Source organism: Ahaetulla prasina, chromosome 1 (genome assembly GCF_028640845.1).
Source record: "Ahaetulla prasina isolate Xishuangbanna chromosome 1, ASM2864084v1, whole genome shotgun sequence".
Classification (NCBI taxonomy): domain Eukaryota; kingdom Metazoa; phylum Chordata; class Lepidosauria; order Squamata; family Colubridae; genus Ahaetulla; species Ahaetulla prasina.
In genome coordinates this window covers 92,711,053-92,729,761 of record NC_080539.1, presented here as the reverse complement: position 1 = coordinate 92,729,761, position 18,709 = coordinate 92,711,053, and the positions used below count along the sequence as shown (strand labels likewise).

At 39.3% G+C, this 18,709-nt stretch overlaps 3 protein-coding genes across 4 annotated transcripts in view; 2 read left to right on the top strand and 1 right to left on the bottom strand.

Annotated features, from left to right (window-relative positions):
* Positions 1–3,645, top strand: part of TMEM181 (transmembrane protein 181) — a 34,147-nt gene extending 30,502 nt beyond the window's left edge. The window contains exon 17 of the mRNA XM_058168609.1: positions 1,106–3,645. Within this exon, the coding sequence (XP_058024592.1) occupies positions 1,106–1,184 (79 nt within the window). The 3' untranslated portion in view covers positions 1,185–3,645. The remainder of the gene's footprint in view (positions 1–1,105) is intronic.
* A 3,085-nt stretch (positions 3,646–6,730) lies between these two features.
* Positions 6,731–12,661, bottom strand: DYNLT1 (dynein light chain Tctex-type 1). Its single transcript, XM_058168595.1, has 5 exons — positions 12,546–12,661; positions 11,430–11,471; positions 7,708–7,831; positions 7,423–7,500; positions 6,731–7,095 (listed from the first exon to the last, which is right to left on the bottom strand). Exons 1-5 carry the CDS (start codon positions 12,570–12,572, stop codon positions 7,025–7,027), a joined length of 342 nt encoding a protein of 113 aa, XP_058024578.1. The 5' UTR covers positions 12,573–12,661; the 3' UTR covers positions 6,731–7,024.
* Positions 12,662–12,784: 123 nt separating this feature from the next.
* The window catches only part of SYTL3 (synaptotagmin like 3), a 55,933-nt gene continuing 50,008 nt past the window's right edge, over positions 12,785–18,709 (top strand). Inside the window, exon 1 of one of the 2 annotated variants that reach the window (XM_058168567.1) lies at positions 12,785–13,223. The gene's annotated coding sequence lies outside the window, so the exon portion shown is untranslated. Of the gene's footprint in view, positions 13,224–15,899; positions 17,628–18,709 lie in introns of those variants that run through there. The other variant, XM_058168561.1, reaches the window with a different exon arrangement.

The following is an 18,709-nucleotide window of genomic DNA, read 5'->3' as shown; positions in this document are numbered from 1 at the left end:
ATAAATATAAAATAAATAAAATATAAAATAATATTAATAAATATTAATAAATATTTATTAATTAAATATAATTAATTAAATTATATTTAATTATTATTTAATAAATAATAAATAAATATAAAATAATATTTTCATTATTATTTTTTTGCCAGACCTCTCCATTTTCTACATTAAAAAAAACTTGTTCCAGAAGTTGTTTTTGTAATAAAAATAAATGATAAGGAAGTACTTCTGGAATGAATATGTGGCAAAGGTAGTCATTGAGGCATAAGTCGTGAAACTACTGTTGTGAGTGTAAGTTTCCTCTTCAAAAAAGAATAAAACTTTTATAAAAAGATGGCAAATCTAAGAAGTCCACCAGGCAGCTACTAAGTCAGTTGAATTATTAGAAAGATCTGTGTAAGCGAGAATAGTGATTTTCTTGTTTAGATCTGTAAATGTAGCTTGTAAATATTGTAAAATAAAAAATAGTGTACATAGTCTGTTAGATTGACTTGAAAGAAAGTTATTAGCATTTCCCAAAGTGTAGACCTTTCAGAATGTTATGAGTGATTCTAGTCAGTCTTTTCCCAAACTTAACCTTGATTCTTTTTGGATCATGATGATTGGCCTAATTTTTTTTTTCTTGTCCTGAGTTTTATGTCTGTGAAACTAGTTTTACAAGCTATCCATTTTCAGGCCAGTGCAGTATAAGTAGCTGTGGAGTGTATCAGCCCCATTTGAATTGTCTGGGGCTCATTTTTTTCAGGATTTTTATTACTCTCCTGGAATCTCTGTTCTTTAATGAATTTTGACTCCTGCAAAATTTGAAATAAATGTTGCTTTAAACAAATACAATCAAAATTAAATTACACTGATTATACCCTGGTTCTAAAACAATAAATTTTAAAAGCATCCCCCCCTCCAAAAAGGGAGGGGGATGTTGGTTCTAAACAGGCTGAAAGCAAATAAAGGAATATATTTTGCATATTTACCTGGAAAGAGCTCAGATTGAAAATAATAAAGCTAGTATATTCCAGAATTTAAATTGTATGGAATTATAATATTTCTGCTGCATGGAATTATAATATTTATAAAGTTTCATTTTTTAAATATGTTTGGACAGGAGTGACTATGAAGAAATGCCACTTCAGAACGGTCAGGCTATCAGAGCCAAGTTCAAAGAAGAATCGGACAGTGATTAAATTTGCACAAGAGCAGCCAAGAATATGGAACCAGAGTAATGTTATCTTTCCTGTAGTCAAGTGAACCTTGCTTTTGGTGGAAGTATGTCCTTTATTCCAGTCATTTTCTGTTTACAAAACTAAAATGGATGGGAGCGAGAAATGAATGTTTAGTAACATTTAAAGAAACTTGTGGTTTACCCATCCCTTCTCGTAAAAGTCAGTAGCAACAGGATGCATTCATGGAAAAGAATGCTGTGGAATTAGATTATTAAATCAATACATTTTGGGGGTCTTATCTTATTATGGATTAACAACTGAATTCCTAATTGCTTCATTACTAATATAAGAGAATATTTGCAGCTCAGGGTTGAACTGTGGAGCCTTTGGTGCTCTCTGAGCTTGGTTGTTTCCTTGCAAACATTTCATTACCCAATTAGATAACATGCTTAGTGCTAAAATGGAGTAGAATTTATTCTGTTTAAATATGGTGGCTTGCCCTGTCAGTGTTGGTAGGAGTATTGTTTTCTTCTTGATTGTTCCTTGATTAGGCTGTGGTTTTCTGTTTGATTATTCTGCTTCATTACTATTTATGACTGTGCTTCATTACTATTTAAATGGCAGCAATACTCTGCATTTTAAAAATGCCAAAGTAATTTATCTTGAAGTTGCATATTGTAGCATCAGGACACTTCTCCAGATTCCAAAGTTAGGTGGAAATTGGGCTGGTCGTCTTGGCTCTGAAGAAAAGAACAGAATATTACCACAGGCATGCAGTAATGACATACTCCGGAAATCCCAATAATTCAATACATAGCTGGTGTCTTGAATTCATAAAACTGAAATTTCTTCCTGTTGTTTTTTACTGTGGACGATTGATTACCACAGCAGCTCGTTCCTTCTGAGATACCAGTGTAGCTGTGTTGGTTTAGAAGGCAGGACAAATTGAGAAGGAATTATTTGTAAGCTGACTTATCTTAAAATAATGCTAACATTTAAATGCATGGCAATTTTGAATTAAAAGCAAAGCCTTCTGCTGATGCGAGGCTTTTTTTAAGGGAGCATATATCACATATGCTTCCATCAGAAAAACATTCTGAATATTTTAATAAATTGAACATTATTAAGTACATTATTAAGTACTGTAGTTTAGAAATACACAGTAAATGTTAAATATGATGGCTGAAATGAGGACTTGCTCATTTTATAACCTGGTAGGATCCAAATTGGTGGTTGATTCATTTTTATTGGATGAGCACTTCATTGGAAGTTAGAACTTTCAGATTTTTTTTTATAAGAGTTGGAAGGGACCTTGGAGATCTTCTAGTCCAACCCCCTGCCCAGGCAGGAAACCCTACACCATTTCAGACAAATGGTTATCCAACATTTTCTTAAAAATTTCCAGTGTTGGAGCATTCACAACTTCTGCAGGCAAATTGTTCCACTGATTGTTTTAACTGTCAGGAAATTTCTCCTTAGTTCTAAGTTGCATCTCTCCTTGATTAGTTTCCACCCATTGCTTCTTGTTCTACCCTCAGGTGGTTTGGAGAATACTTTGACTCCCTCTTCTTTGTGGCAACAAAAATGAAGTGCGGGTTGCAGGTCAAATATTCCGTATGTATAATTTTGTGATCAGCTCAGTTCTGTACTGTGTACTACTTACTGTAAACCATGTCTTTGGTATATGTGAAGTCTAGTTTTTCTTTATGGTAATATTTTAAGTGTGCCAAGCTTATAGTGTATAAAATGATAAGACGGAATACCTTCCTCTAATTTTTTGTATTGCTGACTCATGAAAAGTTGTTGACTTTTTAAAAGTATATATTGTTTTGTTATTTCAAGTTGCTTTTCTAAGGCTTCCATTCAATTTGTGCAAAAGGATAAAAGAAAAATCTGTGGAAGTTTCCCTGATCTGAGCACATTTGAAGTTGGTGACAGGGAAAGCTACAAATAGACTCTTCCAGAGATGTCTTGCTGACAAATGGCATTAGATTCAACACTAAGGTGTCCAAGTTTAAGTTATTTTATCCTGAATTCATTTGTTTCTGTAGAATTGTGTATTCAATTAAAAGGTTCTAAAATTCATTTGACCTTGGGAATTTCAGGTGGCTTTTGTTTTTGACCTGGTAGTGTTAGCTGTAAGCTGAATATCACTGAAGTTGCCTGCATCAGTTCAACCAACTGAAAATGCTATTTTAGCATTTTGAAAATGCTAACATAATGCTATTTTCAAAACGCTTTGATCCTTTTTCCTATTTGCAAAATGTTTGTCTGACCTTTCGATATTTTTAGGATACAACTAGAATTTATCCTGGATTTATTACTTTAAGGAGGCATTGTCAGCAAGAAAATCAAGCACTTTCTTAAATCTCTCCCACTTAAACAATGATTAGTATTGTTTTATATCATACATTTCCTTTCTATGTTGAGCAGTGTGCACTCTAGGTGTCCAATGTATTGATATAAAACAATAAAAAATATTTTTAAAAAGTGTGTTACAGGTAGTTTTCAATTTACCGTATATACTCGAGTATAAGCCGAGTTTTTCAGCACGTTTTTTGTGCTGAAAAACGTCCCCTCGGCTTATACTCCGGTCTATACGGCTTATACTCGAGTTTTTTTTAAGCCCTCGGCTTATACTCGATATATACGGCTTATACTCGAGTTTTTTTTTTCTTTTTCACATTTTACCGGACGGCGGAAGCCCTGCGGTGCAGTGAGAGGCGGGCGGGGAGCCGCCAGCCTTCTCAGCTGAGGGAGGGAGGCTTTCCCCAACCGGTAGGTGCCTCATTTCCCACCCTCGGCTTATACTCGAGTCCCCAGTTTACCCCAGTTTTTGGGGTAAAATTGGGGACCTCGGCTTATACTCGGATCGGCTTATATTCGAGTATATACGGTAATACCATTCATTTAATGACTATTCAAAATTACAATGGCACTACAAAGTCCCTGCACTTGCAAACTGTTGCAGTAATCACAATTTGCAATCTTCCCAGCCAGTTTGCAACAGGCAAAGCCAATTGGGGAAGCTGGATTCACTTAACAACTGCATGGTTCACTTAACACCCAGCGATTCCCTTAACTACCGCAGCAAAAACAAAGGTGGCGGAATTGAGCACAACTCACTTAATGACCATCTCTTGAGTGACAGAATGTCTGGTCCCAATTGGGGTCATAAGTCAAGGACTACCTGTACACCATTATTTTATATAATTTTGTAAACTGTAAATTTATCACTTAAAAATTTTCTGATGAATTTGCCTCTGGATTACCGTGCTTCTCCAAAAATAAGACCCTGTCTTATATTTTTTTTGAACCCTGAAATAAGCGCTTGGTCTTATTGCAATGCAATCAAAAGCCCGATTGGGCTTATTATCAGGGGATGTCTTATTTTGGGGAAAACAGGGTAGTTTCTTTAAATAATTTAGTATTTAAGATCCATGGTGGCACAGTGGTTAAATGCAATAGTGCAGGCCACTTCTGCTGCCGGCTGCCCAGAAGTTTGGCAGTTTGAATCTCACCAGCTCAAGATTGACTCAGCCTTGCTGTCGGTAAAATGAGGACCCAGATTGTTGGGGGCAATATGCTGACTCTGTAAATCGCTTAGAGAGGGCTATAAAGCACTGTGAAGCAGTATATAAGTCTAAGTGCTATTGCTATTTCATGGGATGAATTAGGCATTTCTTCCCCTCTCCTTTTGTTCATGTTTGAAAAGAGTCAAGTCCAATGTTGATCACTTTTGTAAGGAACAAGTGTAGTATTGCCTTTTTCATATGTAATGTGATATTTTTCAATTTTGGAAAATTCAGAACGAAACTTCCAAATACATACAAAATGACATCTAACTGGGAAAATCCAATAAAGATGAGTGCTGCTGCTCTTTTTGTACCTCACTCCTTATTGGAAATTGACACTATTTGTCAGGCACATTATTAATCACAGAATACTTTTGCATGTACAGTATACAATGGTGTAATGAGGCAGGATCTTTTTTATACTTTTAGTTAAGGGACTACTGCGAGAACTCTTTCAGTTAAGAAGATTCACTTGGATACCAGTATATTTTCCCAGTATGAAACTAGGGAGCTATTAGTAAAAGAAGAGGGTTTTAAACACTACTCTCATTTACAGCTCTCATGTTTTTTGGGCGTGTGTGTGTGTAAGGTGGTTCTCATTATAAAATGATTGATCAGTATTATGGGTACATGATACTATCCCTTAATGTATTCAATTTTTAGGTGGGCTCCAATAATTTTGATGTTTGCAGCAGGAATTTTACTCCCTCCCAAGTCTGAATATTTTGTTTTAAAGTGTCTTCTGACAATGCCATGTTTCCTTTAGTGAAAGCAGCTGCTCTTTTAGGAAATCAATGATTGGATAGAATAACCTGATTAAATCAGAAAAGGAGCAGATTGTGTAGGATAGGGAGATAATGTCATATTACACTGCCACGAAGCCAATCAAGTTTAGCTTTTGTTAATGAGGTTAACCACATGTTTTCATAGAAATATTTGAAAAGGCTCAAATTGAGGCTTTTTCAGTACCACCAAGAGCAAAATAACAGTTACCATTAAGTGTAACAAGCTTGGGAATTAGAAAGGTTAGGTGTATGTTGAAAAAAAATCAATTCTTTTAATGGTGATTTTGATTCCAATTTTGTGCATGTTTATTCAGAAGTACATGCTATTAAGCTTTAGGGTCACATTTGATACAAAACCTGAGGAAAAAAAAATACCTAAGATTGTGCAATCATTGCACATTAGCTCTATGGCTCTTTTGTTGTATTTGTTGTCTTATGCTCCACTTGTGCCAATATATATATGGAAAAATCCTTTCAGCACTATTCAACAGATTTCAATATTTTTTAACAGCTGTATAACAAGGCAAATATAGAAAATTTTGTATCAAAATGTGGCTAGTGCTTTTTCAAAATGGCTATGATAATAAGTACATTTGTAAATTTAATTTTGCTTGAAGAAAGGATATGCATGGTTTATTGTAATGTGTAATCTCCGGGCTTCAGGGAATCTGCTGTTTGTAATTATGAGGAGGTTTGGAATATGAAACAGAATTTCCCCACAGCATAAAAGTAACGTTCAATGTAATGTGAAGGTTTTTTTTTTTTAGCAAATACTAGAAATAGTACAAAATAAAAATCATGAAATTCAATTTATTCATAATAAAATTTTATACTGAACTTCTGCATTAATGTCAATTAGCCTTTCTTTGATTTTGCCCATGCTTTACAGGGGAATGCCAGCCAAACCAAAATACCCAGGAAGCTAATGAGATGAAGGAATAATGATACTCTTTCAGAACTTCAGCATGTAAAATACTGGACTATTAAAAGTTAGGGGAAAGATATCTTCAAATCAAACTCTGTTCCTGGTGATCACACGAACATACCAGTAGCATTTTTTTAAAAAGATGGGATTTCTACTGGGGACTCCAAATACTATCGTAGCCTCAATCTGCTTATTTTCAAAACCAGCAAAGGTCAGCCACTGTTGCAATGGTGATATTATCATTTCTAAGTTTTTTAAGTTTTAGGAACGAACATACACATATTCAGAGCTTCAATAATTTAATAAACAAACAAATCTAGAGTGAAAATCAGTCTTACCCACACAGTTGGAGTAAAGCTATAGAAGTGCAGCAAGTTTCAGGTTTTAGCACCTTGAGAAAAAGTCCTTAAAGTGTTAAGACAGAGTTTGGGTGTGAACAAGGGATCATGCTTATATAACAGTACTGAAATTTCTCTCCTGTTTTTCCTCAGAAAGAATGGGGAGTTCTTAGTTATTCACCTAATTCAGTTTTCGTGGACTTAAAGCAATGACAAGATTTGAAGAATTTCAAGGCAATTATATTGCAAGTCCAAAGGCACTGACAATACAGTACATAGTCTTGTTCTCCCATCTTACAGTGCAGGCTCCTACAAAAACAAAAATGAACAACCAGTTAGTCACATAAACACAAGATATAGATTAGTGCATCTATACTGTAATTCAGGCATGTGGTAAAGCTCTTCATAAGCTTCAGTAGTACTTCTACACAAACTGTCTACTGTTATTTAAACTGGAAGCACACCCAGTAAGGGAGTAAGCAATCGCAGCCATGAATCATGATCAGGTGACTGCACTAGAACCAAAAGTTTATAAATGCAATAAAATTATTTTACCCAAAAGAGCTTCCAGAATTATACATTATTTTTTTCTGTAAAACAAGGTTCAGCAACACCAATTTTGAAAGAATTTTATACCATCAGCGGCATTGTCCCAGAAGCAAGAGTTTGCAGTGTGAAGTCCGGCACCATTTTTTTGCATAATCACACAGGTCACTAGAAATTATAGAGACAAAATACTGTTATAAAAAAAGCATTTGGCCATGCAACACAATTATATCTGATTTTGCAAAGGATATAGAATACATGAGATATGACCACAAGCGTTCAGACTAATTACTATCAGAATCTCCCCAGCTTTAAAATTTCAAGCTTTATTTTTCTGAAAAAATTAAATTTCTGAAAAATGCATAATTAACTTACCAACATATTTGAATGGTTTCCCCAGCTTTGTCAATTGACTTAAAATCTGCTCCACAACAGTTGTAGTCCATTGGTTCACCTTGCTATGCAGATATGCATTGCCACCTATTGTTCCTTCTATGGCCTATAGGTAGCAAAAGATTAAATGTAGAGCACTAAATTCCCATAGTTCTATCTTAAAATTCACACATCAGCCTCAGAAATTAGAATTGGCCTGCAAACATTTCCTTCCCCATTAATTCATATTTGACAAAAAGAGAGATGTATACAACCTTTGAACTTTTATTGTGGGGATGAACTCTCCATATCCATGGCACTGTGGGTGGGGAGAAACCCATGGACAACTGCTACCTTAATAGTACTGCCATTAAAACTTCAAGAACAAAGACAATAACTGCAATGTAATTGAAAGAAGCAGGGAAAAATGATTAGCTGGCATTACATAGCCATCATGCTTATTTGGACATAAGCAATGCTGTACAAAACCAAATAGGTGGCTCTTCTTTTCTCTTCTTTTTCAAAGCTGATCCGAGAGGGGAAACTCACCTCTCAATTGGTCCCTCAGAGTTTGGTCTCCAAAATTCCCTGAGATTCAGTTGCTCTTTGCCTGCTATTTGGAGGGACAAGTCAAACAAACTTTCCTTTCACCCTTCTATCATCTGAAACTCCTGATGTGAAATTTCCTCATATTCACTAAACCAGTTAGAAGCATTTCTCCTACTACCTATGTCACTTGCTAACTATAAAAAAGGAATTGGTTCATTTGAGTGCATTTATCAAATATGGTTAAACATAACACAATACAGCCCAGTTTTGCCAGAAGATACACATGCCACTATGCAAGCGAGGAACCACCATTTTGAAACTATCTTGCAATTCAACATATTGATGCTTATATCCCAACAATTAGGAATCTTATGCAAGAGATTCTTGTTTTAGTATGCAATGAGTTATATCCCATTCCACCATCTTGCCTCCCCTAAACTGGCTTCCACTAATAACAATTCCATTTGTCTGGTTATTGCAGTGCCTACATGGCATAGGGTCTGATTATTTGAATGATTGCTGTCTCCCAAATATTTGCCTGGTCAATTTGAACGTCGTCATCTACAAGGACCCTGGAAGCATGTCCTGTCTATAGCAGTGCCTGCCCCCTGTAATGAGATTCTCCCAAGATCCCGATGGCCCCTAATCTGCTGTTGAACAGGGACAGCCCTTCCTTCCTTCCATCCAGTCTGTCATTCTTGCCATCTTTCATTTTAACTAGTGTTATGGTAATTTTGTTTTGCAGCCAATAAGATTCTTAGCAGTGGGAGAGGAAAAACAGCATAACCTACTGCATCAACCCAAATGGGATTATTTTTATTCTCTTCGAATGAAATCAAACCTTTCTATTCTAGTCTTAATGCAGACCAGCCACAATTAATCCCCTCTTAAAATAAAATGGTGTTATCAGGGCATGCTTACATAGAGATTATGTTTATATATTTAGCATGTGTAGAGTCTTTGACAATCATTCACTGCATATTATCAAGCCTTAGTTATTAGGGGTACTTTTCCTCCTGAAGGATTTTAAAATTAACAAACTATTACTGAGGAACATTTACATTTGATAAGCCTTGGAATTCACAGAAATGAGTTTGTCTCACGAGATTATTTTTATATATTTAGCAAATTATTAACTATAACTTAATTTTAAAAAGGAAGTCTTGTGCTTTCTGTATTGTAGTGCTTAACATAACAGGACATGTTCTAAGCTTCCTCTGAATTGTTAGGGCAGTTGCTATAACGAGATTAGCAAATAAGACACTGATACCTTGACAACTATTAACCAGACTATAATCTGCGCTAAAATAACGACTTACATAGATTCTATATTAACAGCTTAGAAGCAGAAAATAATTCCATTCCAATGGCATAAACTGGAAGGTATAATCTTTACATTCCATCAATAAGGATTTAGACTAAACTATCCAAAAGTACAGTAACAATTTTATTACAAAATATTGAACTGAAATGGAAATGGAGGAAAACTGTGTACATGGACAGCAATAACTTGAAGACACTGAAGAACCAGCTGGAATTGGGAGTCATGGCTAAAGAGTTTGTCGAACTGTTTGACTAAGCATGGATTACAATTTATGGCATGGAATCAAAGCTCCACATACAAGAAAAAGATTTGTCATTATCTGAGAAATCTGAATCATGATGTCTCATTATTGCTAACAATTTGTTGCTGAAGCTGGGATTTAATAGAGCAAAATAGTCTCTTCTGCCTGAGTGAGCCACAAGCATGGAAATCAATTCATTCCCACCACTATTTATCTAGATTTAGTAAGTTACAAATTGTTAGAGGCCAAGTCTAACTACATGAGACAAAGCCCTGGATATGCTTAACCATTTCAAGCAATAGTAGTATTTTTTATGAATGCAATTCTCTTAGGACAACAAAAGATAAATATTGGCTGGGATTCAGAAACACCTAGGCATGTGTCCATAAAGTTATTTTTCTGTGTTAACCAACATTATGCAAACATCAAAAGTAAGTCAGAAAAGCTGGTGTTCAGAAATGGAACATATCTCTGATGATCAGTTTCCCTTTTCTACTTATTCTGGGCTATTGCTGCCTGGCCCTCTTCTCCAAAGAAAGAAGGAAATAGCTTTAAAGTCCACCTAAAATGTAGTTAGAAGGCATACTCAAGGGATTTCCAGTTTCTATCTCATTGTATGCAGCTCCTTTTAAACCCTGAAAACCCACTCCTGAAGATAAAGGGGCTCCATAAACGGGGAGCTTGATGCAGTTAAAACAGGTGTCCATCTCCATTTGCACAAACATTTTCCACATGCACTAAATATTGTTATGAATGCAGCTCACTTACTTTGGTTGAGTTCCTAATGTTTTTATTTAGGGTTACACCCTACAGCATTACTTGAAAGTGGTTTTACAGTTAGGACTATTATGGAGCTAAGTTACAATTTCTTTGAAATATCTCAAATGAAATAGCAAAAATTGTACTGAAATTTATGAGATTCTATAGAATGTGGCAGAATATAAGCTGGACTTTGCTACCATTCAATGGATTCAGAGCTGATTGAACAACTGTATTCACTGAATGAACTTTGGCCAGGATCATGTTTCTTCTAATGGAGGTTGTCTGTCACTGGCGGTGATGGGTTCCTCCAGGCTTATAATTCCTGCTTTAAAAGGAGTGGAAACCATAATCAGGGTCTGTCCAATTCCAAGTATGTGTGGGTTTCAGCCCTACCCAGAGTAAGATGCCCTGGTAATAACAACCCATATCCTGATTATGATTTGGCTGGAATGCTGCAACATGCTGATCAGCCTTTAGAGATTATCTGGAAGTTGTATCTTCTTCAGAATAAATGAGCCAAATTACCAGTAAAGCAAACCCACTATTTTTGTCATGTTTACTAAGTAGTATTCATGCAATCATGCAATGCAATCATGCAATATTTTACTACCATTAATAAGCAGGCTTGTACTTAAAATTTGGTGCAATATTTGTTCCTCAAACTGTAGAAGTGATAAATTATTCTTTTGAAGGGAGATACAGTGTCATGCAAACAGTTGTTTGGTACAATGAAAATATAAACTATTAACAAAGTGTTAACTGGAGAACCACCTTCCTAAAAACAACTCGACTGAGGAATACAGGAGATGTGACAATGACGCAAGATCATATTAATATATGAGGACTTACCTCTTTTATAATGTTGCTTACTTCATCCACAATAAATGCAGTCTTTTTTTAAAAAACAAACAAACACAGAAATATTTAGATTACATTATGCAAAACTGAAAACAGTGTCCCTGCAATAAGGGAATAAGGGAATTCACTCATTCAATTGACATAAGATCATAGATCTGAGCGCTTACAGCTTATTTTGACTTAAGAGGCTGTATCACTTTCCAAGCATCTCACAAAGAAGCAGGGAGCCCATGTTTCCTTAAGTATATAAATGACAGATATGGCAATACAATAGTCAACATGACAATGGTCCTCCAGAGGCCTCAGTTCTTCCCCCCCAATCGTTGAGCGAGGATGTGGGCTGTGCTGAGAGGATGTTTGATCTGCCATGGGGGTGGGGGAAAATATTCTTGTTTTTGGTCATGATTTTATGGATTGTTCTGTGCTGGCTAGAATCATTTTATGAGATAGGCGGCCATATAAATCGTATCAATAAATTTAAAAACAATACATAATAAGCGCAGACATTAATCACAGAAAAGGGGCTATTTTCTCATCCAGGTTAACAATAATTTTCTACAGGCACTATGGCTGCAACCTAACGGGTTCCCTGCATGCCCAACAGGGATACGGCCTAACTTATTGGGAGGGAGGATTGCTTTTATTTTATTTTTTAAAAAACTCTGAATTCTTAACGTGAGCCAAAAGCAGCGCTCTCCTTTTGGTGGTAGCTGCGCAGAATGATATATATATATAGAGAGAGATTAGAGTTGGCAGGGACCTTGGAGGTCTTCAAGTCCAACCCCCTGCTTAGGCACGGCAACCTTGTTATATACCATTATTTCAATATGTGTATAACCCCATCGCCCCCGCGTTAATCCGGGAAAGAGCAGCGCGGCCACGGAAGGGGCGCTGGGGCGTGAATGAACGACATTCTCCGCCGCCTTTTGGGAAGGCGAGAAAAGCCCCGGAGTGGGTGCGTGGGGGAAGGAAGAGGAGCAACAATGGGGAAGGGGCGTGTCTCGACCGGAGAGGCTACTCGGAACCTCTCTTTCCCCAAAGGTCCGCTAGAGCCAGGCCTGCGACGAAGCTACGTCCCGGGAAGACGGTCCTTTCGCTCGCGTTTACCTCCTCGGCGGATTGGAGCTCATCCATCGTCCTCCTTCTGACTCAGCTCGGCTCCAACCCCGCGCGTTCGTTGCCGCTACGCGACGAACTCCCTCCTCCTCTTTTCCTTCTGCGGTTGCGCACTGCGGTCGACGCCTTTCAGCCAATCACCCGACGCAGACGGGCGTATCCGACGGGGTGGGGTTTTTTTTTTGTTTTTTTTTTTGCTGGGCTAAGCTTTCTGCTCGCGGGGCTCTCTCGGCTTCCACCGCTTCACCTTTCTGAGTGTGACGTGTCCGCTCACGTGGGACGTTGCGGGCTTGGCTCTCAGCCGCCGGATAGTAGGAGACGATGAGCGCTTCTTCCTTAGTCGATATTCAGTCCTCGCGTCGCCAAAGCGGGTGCGCGCGCAGCCCTGTTTTTTTCCAAACTTGCCATCTTAAAAGATGGGTGGGTTTCAACGCTTTGGGAGCTGAAATCCGCCCGTCTTAAATTTGCCAAGTTTGAAGAAACACCAATGTTGCCACGGTCGCGAGAAGGGGCGAAGCAAATCCAGCGGTTTTTTGGGAGGGGCCCCCAAAAACGAGTGTAAGAGACGTGGAGCATAATTTTCACTGCTGCATTTTGGCGCACTCCTTAAGGCTAACTTAGCTCACAGCAGATGGCAGCAACCTGCCGTCTGAAATGATCTTGAGAAAGGTAAATGGAAGCAGACCAGGTTGATACTTAAGTGGGGGCAAAAACCAAAACCAAAACCCAGGGCTGTGGAAGAGATGAGATAGTCTCACGTGCATACACATTTATTCATTTATTTTGTCAAATACATATTAAATTATATATATATATATATATATATATATAGGAAGAAGAAAAGAAAAGAAAGAAAGAAAAAAAAGAAAAAACAATAGGACAGGAACGGTAGGCACGTTTGTGCGCTTATGCACGCCCCTTATGGTCCTCTTAGGAATGGGGTGAGGTCAATAGTAGAAAGTTTTTGATTGAAGCTTTTAGGATTGTGGGAAGAGACCACAGAGTCAGGTAAAGTATTCCAAGCACTGATGATTCTGTTACAGAAGTCATATTTTCTGCAATCTAGATTAAAGCGGTTAACATTAAGTTTAAATCTGTTGGTTGCTCTTGTATTGTTGCAATTAAAGCTGAAGTAGTCTTTAACAGGAAGGACATTACAATAGATGATTCTGTGAGTTAAACTTAGGTCTTGTCGAAGGCGACGGAGTTCCAAGTTTTCTAAGCCTAGGATTTCAAGTCTGGTGGGATAAGGTATTTTGTTGTTTTCAGAGGAATGGAGAACTCTTCTTGTAAAATATTTCTGGACTCGTTCAATTGTATTGATGTCAGAGATGTGGTGAGGGTTCCAAACAGGCGAGCTGTATTCTAGAATTGGTCTAGCAAATGTTTTATATGCTCTGGTTAGTAGTGTAGTGTTTTTGGAAAAGAAGCTACGCAGGATTAGGTTTACAACTCTTAGGGCCTTTTTTGCTATGTAGTTACAGTGGGCTTTGACACTTAGATCATTTGACATGAAAACTCCAAGGTCTTTAACGGTGTCGTGTCCCACTCCTCCGCTGACAGCTGGGTCAGGGAAATCCGAATCAGGCTTGCCTCTGCAGCTCTGCCCAAAGTCCTAGCAAAGTCCTCAGAGCAGGCAGGAGACCAGTAAGTGACTTCAGCAAGATAAGTTTGACTTTTGCCTGACTCAGAGACTGCCAGAAAGTAGATCCTTTATATAGGCCATGGGGTGTGGCTCCATGACTCAGCACTCATTAAGGCCTGCCTCCTTCCTTCTGTTGCCTCCGCCTCCAATCTTCTGATGCGAGGGTCACTCCAATCAGCTGTTGTTAGAGTAAACCTCCTCAGGCTCACCTGCTGTGGAGGAGGGGGAGGGGTCTAGCTGCTCCGTTTGCCTGGGCATGGAGTCAGGGCTGGGGCAGGGAGATGCTCCTTCTTCTGCAGTTTGTGTGGGCATGGAGCCAGGACTTGGGCCGGGAGGCATACATTCCTCAGTGTTCGGGAGCAGGTAAGAAGGCCCCGGCTGCTCTGAGGGCGGGCAAGACACAACAAACGGGGTGGGGGTCATCTGTAAGGTAATGTCCATCAAGTATGTACTTAGTGTTTGGGTTCTTTTTTCCAATATGTAAGACTGAGCATTTGCTGGTTGAGATCTGGTTGAGATCTTATACAACTAAAGGGAACATTAGGACAGGGACGGTAGGCACACTGGTGCTCTTATGCACGCCACTTAATCTAGGAAGAAAGCAAGAAAACAATACTGTTTGCCTCTATCCACATGGTCGCTAGGAGTTGATTCTAGGTCAAGGATTTTCTATATTTATTTTTAGATGACGTCCAGATAGGAAGCTAACAAGTCAGTCCTAGAGGAGATCAACCCTGACTGCTCTTTAGAAGGCCAGATCCTGAAGATGAAACTCAAATACTTTGGCCACCTAATGAGAAGGAAGGACTCACTGGAGAAGAGCCTAATGCTGGGAAAGATTGAGGGCAAAAGAAGAATGGGATGATAGAGAATGAGGTGGTTGGATGGAGTTACTGAAGCAGTAGGCGTGAGTTTAAATGGACTCAAGAGGATGGTAGAGGACAGGAAGGCCTGGAGGAACGTTGTCCATGGGGTCACGATGGGTCAGACACAATTTTGCAACTAACAACAAATGTGTTGGGTATCCATAATAATACTGTTCCTGTAGTGATGTCAAAAACAATCAGCCCCATTTATGGAATTATTGGTGTATAAGCTGCTTGAAAGTTGTATCTGTTGCAGATTGAGCCAGTTATGCCAGCTTTGTGCCCTCCAAGCAGGGGTGAAATGCTCCCGGTTCGGACCGGCTCGCGTGATCCGGTACTGATGGCGGCGGCTGGTTCGGAGGACCAGTAGCAAAAATCCCTGGCCCCGCCCCCTGCCTCTGCTGAGCTGCACCATCAGCAGAGGGGTTTTTTTTAACTTTTAAAAGCAGATTTTTCTTCAGCCAAAACATGCCTTTAAAAGTAAAAAAAAGCCTTTGAGGATCCCGCCCCTCAGCTGAGATCGGCAGAGCCTTTAAACTTAAAAAAAAATTATAGTCTCCTCTGACAATCTCACCTGAGTTCCTCATCAGCAGAACTTGTACTTGTACTCTTACTTGTAGAAAACATGTTTCTACAAGTAAGAGTAGAGATTCTAAGGAACTTACCTGATTACTGATGAACGCATGGCTTTTTTTCCAGCCCGAAAGCCCCAGTTTCACTTTCAGCCAGACAGAATCAATTGCTTAGGAAATCTATTCTCTCAGTGATCAATTAATGCTGGCTGGCTTTGCTGGCTGAGGAACTCTGGGAATTGAAATCCACAATAAAATAAAATAAAATAAAATAATAAAATAAAATATTTGTGCAGCTTTCTGAGATTTGGTGTGTTTCTGTAGTGTTTCACTCTAACTACACAAACACACAAAATCTCAGAAAGCTGTATGTGGCATTTTGTGTGTGTGTGTGTATGTGTGTCGTGTTGTGTGTGTGTAAAGTGTGAAAGTTGGTTTTTGAGCTTTTTGTCGCTGTGTGAAGTGTGAAGTGCAGCTGCTTTTACATTGTGTGTGAGTCAGTTGTGTTGTGTTGTATTGTGTGTGTGTAAAGTGTGAAAGTTGGTTTTTGGTACCTCTTACTGTTTTTTATACTTTGTTTATTATTTTTATTATTTATTGTTATTGGCCACGCCCACCCAGTCATCTGACCACCAAGCCACGCCCACCAATTAAGCCACGCCCACAGAACCAGTAGGGAAAATTTTTAGATTTCACCCCTGCCTCCAGGCACATATTCACTTATAGCTCCCATAGTCAATGATAATGGGGTGCATTGTTACAGGTGTTAAAAACACTGTAGTCCACAACTCAGAAGAGCCAGATTGATGTAGTTGCTAAAGCATCAGGGCTAGAAATTGGGAGACTGAGTTCTAGTAAGTCCTTTGGCATGAAGCAGCTGGGTGACCTTGAACCAGTCACTCTCTTTCAGCCCGAGGGAGGAGGCAAGGGCAAGCCACCTCTGCAAAATCTTGACAAAAAAACTTTAGGAACTTGTTCAGGTAGTTGTCAGGAGTCAACAATGACTCAAATGCATCCCTCCCAACTTGGTTATTCTGTTCTATACTTTTAGTTTTGTGATTGCTGAATTAAATCTAGTTTTTAGAAGCATCAGATTAGATGCTCCTCCTCTTCACTCCTGCCATCTTATCAGTTTGCTTTCCGTTTAGAGACGCTGATGGCTGGTGTATGCAGCATCATTCTTTGCTCCTTGCTCCATTTCTAGACAGCTTTGTATCTGCCACTAAGTGTTATAAAATTACTCAGAGCTCAGCAAACTGAAGAGCACAACAGATCTTAAAAAGTCTCCACTGTGAAGGTGACTTATTTGCTAGAAATAACAATTAAGACCATTAAACAGATTAAACTGTGCCTTCACTTTATCAAGTAACGGAGGCAAAGTTTTTAAAAACAATTCTTTCAGCAAAAACTAAGGCAGAGCAGTGAAATGTCAGAGCTCAGTTGAAGGAAGGCAAACAGACAGACCAAAATAGAACTTTAAGAAAAGATAAGCTCAGAAAGAGGAGTCAGCAATAGAACTGAACAGTGTGTGGGGAGGGGATGGTATGCGTGTGAAGGGTTTTCCTCAGCCTGACAAAATCTGAGCAGTGCTAAATGGGGGGGGGAGGGAAAGAAAAGATTCTTGCTGAGAACTGAAAGTCACATTGAGAGAAAAGCAACTGGTACATGTATGTACGGTAGATGAGAAGTTAAGGAAACTGAGGATTGGACAATCTTCCATAGAAGACCTGTATATTGCATGGGTCAGAAGGAGGAATGAGAAAAAAGCTACTGACCCCTTGCATCCTGGATGTAAACTGCTTGAACTCTTCCCCTCGGGACACTACTATAGGGCAGCGGTCACCAACTGGTGGTCCATGGACCATTGGTGGTCCACGAGAAAGTTTTGGTGGTCCACAGAAAAATTATTTGCATTTTTTATATTGCACTAAATCAGGAGTCCTCAAACTATGGCACCTGGGACGGATACATGCAATGAAGTCTCCCTTCGGTGAGTCTCCCTTCGGTGTCTTTTTGTGTGGGTCGGAGGGGGTCTGCTTCAGCCTCCTGATGGGGGACTTTGGACACTGGTGGTGAAGAGCCAGAGATCCTTGTTCCGGTGCGACTGCCTCATGGCCTGGAACTGGATGACCATCTCAGCTTGCTGAGCCTCCAGGCACCAGTACCTGGCCTTCTCACACTCCCACAAGTCTTCTCTTCCCTCTGCTTGGAAAGCCTATGCTCCTAGTCCTCAATGAGTTGCTTCTGCTAAGCCTCTTTCTCTGTCAGATCCAATTTGAACTGAGCTGTTTTGCCAACTTTCTTGTGGTGGCTGCTTACTCCAACAACTGCTTCCTATTGGGGCCCTAAGGAGCCCGGGCGGGGAGGCGAGTAGGGGCTGGGAGGGGAAGGGCGAGTAGAGGCCGGCGAGGTGCCCCTCGATGTGAGTGACATTTAGTTGGCCATGCCCACTCAGTCACATGAACACCTAGCCACACCCACCCAGCCGGTCATTAGGCAGATCATATTAGTGGTCCACGGGATTTAAAATTATGAATTTGTTGGTCCCTGAGGTCCAAAAGGTTGGGGATCCCTGGTCTAGACTGGTAAATCCTAAGGTTGTAGTATAGGCCAAGGGTCTCCAACCTTGGTCCCTTTAAGACTTGTGGATTTCAATTCCCAGAGTTGAAGTCCACAAGTCTTAAAGGGACCAAGGCTGGAGACCCCTGGTTTAGACTGGGAAGTTGAAAAAATAATCCAGAAAACAATGGCAACTTTCTTCCATTTTGCTGCCAAGAACATATAGAACACTTTTGCCATATGAATCACTTTCACCAGCAAAGATGAAAAATATATCTGGAAATACAAGAATAAAGAATCAAAAGTTTATTTTCTGGGAAAGCTGTGATTCTTCATATCAAAAAAATGGACCTACAGTCATGGTGGCTCTTTTAATCTCCAGATTCAATGGGAATTGGCCATTATGGCCGAAGTGATGTCCCAGTGTCTGGAAGCTGTACGGGTCTGGATGGGGAGAAACAGGCTTCGGCTCAACCCCTCCAAGACCGAGTGGCTGTGGATGCCGGCTTCCCA